This window comes from Dysidea avara, chromosome 1, assembly GCF_963678975.1.
Source record: "Dysidea avara chromosome 1, odDysAvar1.4, whole genome shotgun sequence".
Lineage (NCBI taxonomy): Eukaryota > Metazoa > Porifera > Demospongiae > Dictyoceratida > Dysideidae > Dysidea > Dysidea avara.
Window position 1 is genome coordinate 37,363,913 of NC_089272.1, and position 11,242 is coordinate 37,375,154.

The 11,242-nt window shown below is 40.0% G+C and overlaps 1 protein-coding gene across 2 annotated transcripts; it reads left to right on the top strand.

The window, feature by feature from the left end:
• Window positions 1-3,521: 3,521 nt before the first annotated feature.
• On the top strand, window positions 3,522-5,926 carry LOC136263569 (adenylate cyclase, terminal-differentiation specific-like). Of its 2 annotated transcripts, XM_066058186.1 has the most exons (6): window positions 3,522-3,838; window positions 3,897-4,112; window positions 4,160-4,712; window positions 4,770-4,844; window positions 4,901-5,035; window positions 5,095-5,926. In XM_066058186.1, the coding sequence occupies exons 3-6, from the start codon at window positions 4,499-4,501 to the stop codon at window positions 5,835-5,837; spliced, it is 1,167 nt and encodes a 388-aa protein (XP_065914258.1). In that variant the 5' UTR covers window positions 3,522-3,838; window positions 3,897-4,112; window positions 4,160-4,498; the 3' UTR covers window positions 5,838-5,926. The 2 variants fall into 2 exon arrangements, with proteins under 2 accessions (XP_065914258.1, XP_065914265.1); XM_066058193.1 differs by having other exon boundaries at window positions 3,522-4,112.
• The last annotated feature ends 5,316 nt before the right edge of the window (window positions 5,927-11,242 follow it).

Genomic DNA, 11,242 nt, shown 5'->3' on the forward strand with positions numbered 1-11,242 from the left:
AGTAAGACAAGCTTGTGTTTCATGTCTGTCCTGATCTTTCAAGTTGGGACCATTTAATATTAGTGAAACAAGTGATTTAAGGCTGGAGGGCAAAGAATCTTCTCGACAATTAGGCAGAAATGTACCAGTGAAGCTAACACAATGGTGGTTTAAAATGTCATTCCGGACTATCACTGCTGCTTTAGCAAGTATCGCAGCATCTTCTGAGAATTCTCGTTTCTTAAGGGCTTCCTTTAACATATTTTTCATTCCTTCCTTGAAAACAATAATGGTGTTTTTGCCATCATGCTGCTCTTGTGCTTCTGGTAAATGCTGCAACAAAGTATCTTTCAGTCTGGTTTTGTTGACCAGTTTGTTAATACCTAGATCTTCAAGACGATTCATATAGAGGGAGTGTATTTCAGAAAGCTTGAATATGAGAGTTCCAGAATCTACAGCTTTTTCAATGTAGTTCGTTAGTTCTACAAATGTTCTTGACTCATTCAATTTTTCATCTATGTTTTGATGTTGCTGGCTTAACTTTCTGGTATGGCTTCTGAAACGATTTCTTAAATTAACCAAGCATTTCAAGTGATACTTAGTTTCTTTTGCAATTAGGTCTCCTCCATCAATTCGAGAAAGAAGGATAGTATCCTGTAGCTCAGTAATCATGGTTCGTAGTATAAATTGCTAATTTATAAAAATTCTAATTGGAAAATCAGGTGAATATTAATGATTTGGTGAGGGCTCCTAGGCTAAAACTCATTAGTATGGTTTACAGAAGCTCTAAACAAAATTTGGTGCTTTTATCTGCTCTGTAACAATAATGCATTTTAATGCTGCTAAGCCACTTGACTATTAGGTGTATATTACATATAAAGCCACAGTGCCATGTAGGAAATCTCCCCTACGATTATTGTGCCTTAGTCAAGTTATGCAGATACACTGCACCTTCACCTCTATTGCAGGAAACACTCCTACACTGAAACACTGTCTGCAGGTGTGCTGCACCTGTATGTAGGGCACACCTCTACACATCACAACAGACTTCCAGGAGACCCCCTCCTGAGAGTTAACAGTTGCCTACTGTTGGTGACAGATACCCTGTCTGCAGGTGCACTGCACCTCTATGTGGGGAACACCCACACACACCACAACAGACCCCTCCTGAGAGTTAACAGTCGTATGCTGATAGTGACAGATACCCTGTCTGTGGGCACACTGCACCTTTAAGTAGGGCCTACCCCTACACATCGCAGCAGGCTTCCAGGAGACCCCTCCTGTGTGGGAAATACTGCTCATCCCATGAAGCTGAAAACTCTCTGTGTCACCCCATAGCTCAGTCCTGATTCACACGGACATTTGATGGTCTGACCACATTGCTATTATACATTTAAACTTGGCCACTTTTTCCGTACATGCTCTCTCTGCTCCCCTTCAAGGTTGCTCCAAGAGTTCGTCTGATTTCTGTCCACCACTAACTACTTTCAGTTTGTGGCCTTCTCCTTTTAAAAGAATATAATTTATTTTATTCTTATTTCATTATATATAAGATTGCTGCAATGATGGACAGAAAGCAGCTTCCGGGAGTGCCTAAACAATTAAATCGGATAGCTAGTAACTTAATTATTATGGAACACTATTGATTAATCTACCAGGCTTTAAGGTTGCCTCATCAACTAAAAGTTGCTGCTTCACGGGAGCAGAGCCATTCTGAGCAGCTACTAGGGTAGAACCACCACTCTGGAGACTGTACCGCGGAAGGGAAAAGTTTGTTAGTGCCATAGAAAATCTGGACGACTAAGTTACTTCGAGATTTAATGGGAATTGGCGTGATAGGGAGTTCCTATGTGTGTTCTACTTAGCATAAACCCTCCCTACATTGCAACTCTTCTCCCTTCCACGGAAGGTTCACGACCGTTCACCCCGTCTCCAGAGGCTGTCACCACAAGACTACATGCATGTAGGCGAGCGTGATCACCCGTACGCCCTTTAAGGCAGTTTATTAACTGACGTATACACATAGCTAATATTGCAAGTATAGCTACTCTTGGTACTTAATAGATAGTCTTACCCGAGTTGGTGGTGACTAAGGCTGATGACGAACTTGAGCTTGTTGCACACGCTGACCCTGATGATAGAGGGTTCTGTTGACTAGGTGTTGCCGTGGCAAGATGGGGTTGCATCACCACAGCAACTACAGCTGCAATCCTGCTTAAGTCATCTTGGGAGAGCCCACTTGGTCCAGGTAAGCTGCTACGAGAGTTCTCCACTAATGAGCTTGTTGTTATCATAGTCGTTGTTGTAACAGGAAGCTGCTGATCCCCGCTAGAATGCGCTCCTGGATCCATGACTAGCCGCTATAGTTACTAATAATAACGTTGGAGTTGCTTAGAGTGCAGAATGCTAGAGTGCAGAATGCTGCACTGAGTAACGCTCACCACTATTTAAAGCTGCAACTTAGCACCTGTCATACTGGTTTGACTGGTTTGTACCCAGGTTAGCCTTGTTACATCTTGACACTATTTGATGTTTGTCTCCACCTTCCCATGGGCCCTATGCATAGATTGCATATTTGTTTCCCTAGCAACCAGGTGTTTCCCAGTAAACAGCCATTGTTATAGCGACACTTCCAAGTTAACCCTGTTTAACCTATGGTTAAACTTGTAATATGCCTACTCTATGACAGCTATGGTCCATCAATTTACAGGCCATCAATTGGGTCCCTGGTGGGCTTTCATAGTTAACTGACTGCTCTATTATTAGTGATTTAATGTAGGTGACTGCTCTATTAGAGTGTTTAAATCATTTTAGCGAAAGAACTCAAACAATTATTCAAAGAAACATTCTGCTACAAAATCCAACTCTAACTTGTATATTGTATGATGACTTTTATCAGGCATTTTCTGTGGGTCATTCCGTTCTGTCCCATTCCCGTTTTCCTCGAATTCTACTTCTCACTTGTCTATTTAGCAGCTTTGACTTGTAGTACTGTACATGTACAGCCTCATAGAATTAACTTTTCAAGGATCGAGTGTATTATGCGCAAGTGTACTAGTAGATCCCTACAATCAGGTATCAGTAAAATAAAGTTAAAAAGTTGTATATTGGCTAAGCCTAAAAAGTGGGAATTAATACAACTCTACTTGACACTCCTTGGAGTAAGTTGTATATCAGCTTATCAGAGTGTCAAGTTAAGTGGGAACTCAACTTGATACTCCTTTATAATTACTAATTAATTTACATATAATACTGAAGTTGAGATGTATCGGTAACTTTCAGTTGAATAGTGTTTAAAGTTGTATATCAACTAAGCCTACAGTATGCAAAAAGTTTACGTTTCGTTTATAAAGAACAATGGCAAAACGATAAGAATTACAATGTGTAATTACGCACTGTTGCGTAATAACGATATTGCATCATTCGTAATAACGATTGGATAGTTTGCCCGCCACTTAATAGCCTTAGATACCAAGCAGCGAAAGTGAAGATGAATAGCACAAAGCCTTTCGGTATGCGACACGCTATGGCACTCATTAATGAAGCCACAGGTGAGCTCAAACAATTAGCGGTTTACAAAGAAGCCCTGTAAGCTTAAACAGTTTGTTAAGTTAACCACATCATACCTGCCCATATGATTCAATTTGTACCAAACCACAAAACCGCTAGTTGTTTTTTAGCCGTTTTAATCAGCCAGCATGGGACTGTAATGAATTAACAGAGAACTACAGCCACTATTTAATATTCTGGCCTGAAGAGGGGAGTGTCACAACCGTTGAGTCAGCTGATATTAGCTCTGGCAAAGCTGTGGGTGCGGAATGCAAGGTTGGGACATATGAAGGAATGTGTGTTGCAGGAGGTAAGTACACATATCATTTATACACAAGTATTGTTCAAACAGCATTAAAATTTAATAGGGACTAAAGCTGAAATGGAGGTTCTTGAGGATGAGTTTGTGTGTGGTAACTGGACTCCACTAATGTTGCAAATCACTCCTGCAAAGAAAAAGAGAAAAGCTAAAGCACAGAAGAAAACAAAGGTTAAACAGAAGAAAGCACAACAACAAGCAACAAAATCTAAAACACAGAAGAAAAAAAGGCAGACAAAACAGTCAAAAAAAGAGAAACAGAGTGGTATGTATGACAATAATATAACACAGTCACATACTGTATTTTATTAGGCCACATCTTATTTGTAACGGAAGGAGAACCACCGGCCCTGGTTGTCACCTCTCAGTCACCATCCTCAGCTGTCACGAACCAGTCACTATCCCCAGCTATCACCACTCAGGCACCATCAGCTGCTGTTAATTCTCTGCCATCAGTACTGACTGCCATGAGCCAGTTGCCAGTTGTGAGCCCAAATATCAGCCAGCCACAAGCCGTCACCTCTCAGTCACCCATCCTGGTCAGCACTCAGTCATCATCCCCAACTGTCACCACCCAGTCATCAATACTAACCACCATGAGCCATCCTAGCAGCCAATTGCAAGCTACCCCTAGCCAGTCGTTACTCTTGGATGTCAATACATTCCCTTTTGTACCACCCTGTAGTACACCAGACCCTAGAAGTCATCAGATTACATCCACTGAAGCTGAAAGGGTGCTGGATGAATTACAAAACTTTTGATGATTTGTATGGATGGGATCAATATGATGACCAGCAAGGGGATGATGGTTGGGATCGATATGATGACCTGCAAGAATATGAGGAAATGATGTCACTAGATGCCAGTATGTACCCACTGAAATATATAGGAATATAATTGTCATCGCACATTGTAATTATAGGCAATGAGAACCACCATAGCAATAACGTATCTACCAGCAATGAAACATCTTTGACAATGGTGTCACTAGATTCCGGTATGTATCCACATAAAAATATAGGAGCGTACTTCCATTGTACATTATGATTATAGGTAATGAGGACCACCATAACATATCTACCAGTGATGAAATATCTTTGACAGAGATTATGAAGAAATTTCTTAGCACGCAAAATTTGATTCTTACCCGTCTGGATAAACTAGAAAGCCAATTAGAAAGCCAACAAGGTACGGGCAGTATGTTACCAATATTATTTACAATTGTAATAATATGTTGTCAAACACAGGAACACCACTCATGTATAACATACCGACATCTAGTGCTCATCAGTCACAGTCAGGTCAAAATCAGTCATCCTCAGACCTAGGTCAACATCAGGCAATCTCAGGTCAATATCAATACCAGTCATCCTCTCAACACTCTCAACACCAGTCATCCTCTCAACACTCTCAACACCAGTCATCCTCTCAACACCAGTCATCCTCTCGACACCAGTCATCCTCTCGACACCAGTCATCCTCTCGACACCAGTCATCCTCTCGACAACAGTTACCCTCTCGACATCAGTCATCCCCTGGTCAACATCATTCACCTACTGGTCAATATCAGTCATCCTCTCACCAGCGTCATACATCATCAGGTCTACAGAGATGTATACCAATTAGGTCACTATCAAAATCAGTAATCCTACCTTCATCTGAAATAGACCATATCCCACTAGTTCACCCAGATAGAATCATAAACAAATACAGAACATATTGTACCGAAAGTAGAGTGTCCACTCTTGCACAGAGGTTAGCAGCAAAATCATATTTTGGTGATCGGATTTTGGCAAGGTGTACAGTCATGGGTTGTCAAAGTTATCCTGCACTTCCCATTGTCGAGCTGAATAGGCTGAAGGAGAAGATTTTCCAGCTATTCCCTCAGCACTGGGCAGACCCCATAACATTTGAAGACACGTGGACATCATGCTGCACTGCCATCGGACAGCGCTGCAAGCGGCTGAAAAAGACAGGCATACACAGTTAGAGTGACAGCAATTACATGAAATATTGTGTATGTATGTATATACTGTACTTGTATGATAGCAATTGCTAGCTGGACTAGCAACTATTTAATTACTGCAATTGTCTATTATATCCATAAGGTATTAGGAGGTAACTCTGCTGTAAATACTTTGCATACCACTTTGCAAGTAATTCGGCGTTACCAATACGATGATGCCACAAAATATTTGGTAGTGTGAAAAAAAAACGTTTCTATAGGGAAATTTCAACTAAGAAAACTAAGCGATCAAATAAGCGATAAGCTTTAATGTGTTGTTAAAAAAAACAAAAAAATGTAGCAACTAAAAGCTTCCACTTCAGTGCAGGTAGAGTTCTAGCTTATTAAAGGAAATCCATGAAGCAAGCTACGAAGTTACCTCCTTTGCCTTACACTTTTTTCCATCTAAAATCATTGTAAGCATGCTCATATGACACATACCTTTCGTTTATAGCATATTTCTAATGGTGTTGCTCTAGTCACCGACCGCCTGGTCACCATCCTGACTGCGGTGAGACTATCGCCGATTTCTTCTATCCCCTTGCGTATGGAACATTCCCAGCTTGTTTCAGTTTGCTTCATTCTCTGCTACTATCTTGGGACAACGTGACAATAAAAAACTTTCGTTCTATTTAATAGATTTCACTTGACTTCTCGAATATTCTTTAAAAAAATTTTGTCCCATTAAAAAGATAGTTATTGTGTGAGTTGTTCCCTCAGTTGCTCTGTCATCTACACAAGGCACAGCGACAACTGTTTTATAAGATCAAGAATTACTAAAGAAGTCGGTGATGAAGCAAATCAGTAAGCGTTTGTGCTTAATAGATACTTGTACTATGATAGTCTCCGTGTGATGAACGGACAGGCTTGCTGCCCGTAGCACATCACTTTGCACAACTGCAGTGAATGATTATGATTATTAAACCACCCCGCCCGTTTACCCTGAAATAACAAACCCTGGTCTCTCTATGGTACAGTAATTGTAAAATATATTTACAAATACATTATATATGAAAATATATTTTTGAAAGGAAATAAATAAATAAACTATAGGTTTCAAATTAAATAAATGTACAATGCTGTATCACCAGTACAATACAATTAATATCCAGTAGCTGCTCCTTGCATTTCTACAACCTTGGGTAATACTTTCTTTAAATGATTTATATACTTATTACATTTAGTCACAGTCAACTTTCCCCAGAATTCTTTTATGCCATCTATTAATTGTTGTTTCGTTGTAGGTTTGGTGACACGTCTGATGTATTCTTTCAACTCGTGCCACAGATTCTCTATTGGATTACAATCAGGGAACTCTGCAGGAGTGTGCCACCAAGTGATCTTTTTGTTGGAAAGAAAATCTTTGGCTGCATTGGATGTATGTTTTGGATCGTTGTCAGCCATGAGACGATGACTATCAGGATAGACAAATTCAACAAATGGTATCAGCGTTTTCTCCAGGATCTCAATGTACAATGTTGCATCCATGGTCCCCTCAAAGATGCATACTCCAGTTTTTTCATGTCTACTGATGCCTGCCCAGACATGGACCTTCACTGGGTGTTTAGCTCTACAAATAAAAATATTGTTATCACAAATGAATACTGATATAAAAATTTAATTATTTCTGTACGTACCTTGGTTTTAGCTTGGGTGGTTCTCCTTGTTTGCGGCAGCAATAGCGTTTGTGTGTTTCAAGTTGGATGGAGCACTCATCCGACCAAATCACGTTGTCGAAGTTGTCATTCAAATATTGCTGTGCCCAATCTAGACGCTTCGCCTTGTTTGGCTCTCGGATTAATTGGCAATATGCGCTGCCACGGAAGGTCCAACCCAGCTCTGCTCGGCAACGAAGAATCGTCTTGGTGGAGATTTGATAGCCCTTAGAGTTTAGCAAAGCATGTAGTTGTAGAGCTGTTGTTTCGTCGTCTTCTCTCATTCTTTCTTCGACAATAGCCTTCATCTCTTCTGTCATTTTTGTTGGTCTTCCAGATCCAGGGGTGCGTGCGATCGATCCAGTCCGTTCAAACTTATCTATGAACTTAGCTATCCCAACACGCGTAGTATCAATCTTTTCTTCTTTCAACAATTTACAAATAGCAGGAGGTCGATGACCTTGTCGATAGTAATACAAACTTCTCCTTTTCACGTACCACGAATACACCATTTCGAATTGAACTGTTTTTGTAGCTGCAATAATTCACCATTGCTTAATAACAGAAGTTTGTAAATAGCTAGCTACAGCAATAGCTACGTATACAGTACACTTGCTTTTTTTTTAAAACGTAAAAACGATCGGCATGCATAATTACTTTCGTTTTTACTATTACGATAGCAATTGTAAAACGATAACTTTACAATCGTTTTTACAAAACGAAATGTAAACTTTTTAAAGTCACATACTGTAGGTAGTGAGCATTAATTAGGGAGAAAGTGTAATAGTGCAGGTGCTAGTATTTTAGGCAAAGTTCACTCGAATACTTGTTGCTATACACAAATATGATTTAATAAACAATAGAACAGTTGGTTATTAGTCTTCTTCGCCGTTTGTCGCAGTCAGCTATTTTCTGTGAGCCTCGCCTCTTGTAGCAGTAAGCAGTAGTGTTCTATGTAGAGAAAGACATGCAATACACATACATTAGTATGTTAGCAATAGTTAGTATTCACTTACTTATTAGCAACTCTTCATTCACTCCATTTCCTCTGCAAATAAAACACGCATTCTCAGCAATAATTAAAATGCTAGCAAAACGGAAACACTATGAAACGGAAATGTCTCACCAAAAACTTAAAACGCAAACGGAACGGGAGCTTTTTTTTGTCTGCTACTGTAGTAACCATACCTGATTGCTACGCCTCGATATAGGGTTTCATTAATCTTGCAATAATGAATCAAAAACATTTGCGTCAGGAAACAGTACTCAAAATATAAGAGTACCCCAAATAGAAATTAACATGACGTCATTATGGAAAAGGCTTATTGGTAGAAACTAAGGAAAAAACAGTAGTTTTTCCATAAATTAGGGGCTGGAGTTTAACCAACTAAATGCACTGTAGCTAGTCATCGTGATTCCTAAAATGACACCAGACCCTATCCTTACTTGGTAACTACCTGTTAAATTGTGACCCTCGCTGCTACTCAACATTAACAACAACTTTTATTCGTTCTTCCAACAAAAGCCTCATACAGGGGTTACATACCAAGACCTTATCCGTATTTACAATCCATGTGCTAATCATCTACCTAAAGTGTGACAATTACAAAAATATGATAATCTGTATTACAAAATAATAAATATAATGACCTCTGTTACACTACTCCCCCTTTTAAGAATATGTCCCATACTCATGATCTCACTTAGTCTTGCAATCTTACTGGAGGATGTCATTGCTTTGGAGGATTATGTCTTTTTTGTGTTGGTTGGTGTGAAGGAGGGATGGTGGTAGGATGATCAACAGCCAACTCAAGGGTTAAGGACTGTCAATTCATTCCACAGCTGTCGCAGTTCGATCTTCACATGTACCATTAAGTAAGGTAGGAGGAGGTTGGCTAGTCTCTTTATTCCTCAATAAGGGCCCGATGCAGGGGTAATCTAGTTGTGCAGTCCATATTTCTTCTGAAGTATATTTGCAAAGTAGTGAATTGTCAGACGTTACTACTGACTGCCACAGTGCTATTCTCATCTGCCGGAGCTATACCACACTGTTTACAGGGTATCCTAGACATAGCATCTGCATTGTTGTGGAGTCTACCTGGATGGTGAATGATGGAGAACTGATACTCCTGTAACTTATGCAGCCAACGAGCAATTTGCCCTTCTGGTTCTTTAAATCTTTGAATCCATGCCTGTGTACCATGATCAGTGCGGATAGTGAATGGTGCACCCAAGAGGAAAGGGCGGAAGTGTTGAAGGAAAGCCACCACTGCTAACAACTCTTTCCTTGTGACACAATAATTGCATTCAGTTTTTGTTAACGTTCTGCTAGCACATATTCCTTGTTGTCATGGATCTGTGACAAGACTGCTCCAATACCTGTATCACTGGCATCAGTATCTAGCATATATGGTTTACACCAATCCAGCAAGACTAAAACAGGTGCTCATACCAGGTGACCCTTCAGACAATCAAATGCATCTTGGCATTCATTAGTCCATCGAAATTGTGTCTTCTTCTCTGACAACTTGTGTAATGGTGCAGCAATCATTGCAAAATTCTTAATGAATCTTTGTTAATAGCTAGCAAGACCTAGAAATTGCTGAGTCTCTTTAACAGATGTTGGTGTTGGCCATTGCTTTACCCGGGAAGTCTTTGTAGGATCTGGCAAAATTCCATCTGCTGATACAAGGTGACCCAAAAATTGGACTTCTGGCTGCAGAAATTGACATTTGTGTGGCTGCAGCTTCAACTCTGCTTGATCTAAGCGCTCAAAAACATGATGTGAATTGTTTAGATGATCATTAAAATCTTTGCCCACTGTGATAATGTCGTCAATATACACTATACAGCTGGTCCATTGCAAGCCCATTAGCACCATGTCCATCAGGTGCTGAAATGTTGCTGGGGCATTGCATAACCCAAACGGCATCACATTAAATTGAAATAAACCCTCATGGGTACAAAAAGCTGTTACCATGGTCCTCGAAAAGCTGTTACCAAAAAGCTCTATGGTCCTTGTCTACCTCCAACTGCCAGTACCCAATTTTTAAGTCTAGTGTTGAAAACACTTTGACCCTGTGAGTGTATCTAGAGTGTCACCTACCCTTGGTATTGGGTAAGCATCTTTGTGGGTTAATTCATTAACTTTTCGGTAAACAATACAAAACCGCACAGAGCCATCCTTTTTAGGTACTAATACAATAGGAGAAGCCCACGAACTTTTTGATGGTATGATGATGTCTTTTTCCTGCATTTCTGTCAAAAGCTTCTTGATCTCATCCCTCTTGGGTAATGGTACTTGCCTTACAGGTTGTTGAATAGGGCTACCACAAGTTTCAATCTTATGACTTTGTATATTAGTACGGCTCAGGTCATTACGATGCACATCAAATATGTGAGCATAATGTGTTAACAATGCACTTAATTGTTGAAGTTGGTGATCATTAAGGTTAGCAGGCATCTGTTGCGTGATGTTACTTAACACTTTTCCCCATTCTTTCTTGGTGCATCTGGTATTGGACTGTCTACTCACAGTTGATATTTCCCTAGTAAGGTCAATGGCTTCTGCTTTGGCAACTCTGGTCCCTTTAAAAACTGTAATAGGTTGTGACTAAAGATTTAACACACGTAAGGACACAAGACCATTCTGGGGTGCAACAATTGCCCTTGCTATTAATACTTGAGGTATCTTAGATTCTTTGTTTTCTACCAACCAGTTTCCCTTGCAGGCTA

Bases quoted from the DNA above. Each gene is read 5' to 3' on its own strand.
- LOC136263569 (XM_066058193.1), top strand. From the start codon at position 4,499: ATGTCAATACATTCCCTTTTGTACCACCCTGTAGTACACCAGACCCTA. The intron at 4,713-4,769 runs GTATGTACCCAC...TTGTAATTATAG, and splicing joins AATGATGTCACTAGATGCCA to GCAATGAGAACCACCATAGC. The intron at 4,845-4,900 runs GTATGTATCCAC...TTATGATTATAG, and splicing joins AATGGTGTCACTAGATTCCG to GTAATGAGGACCACCATAAC.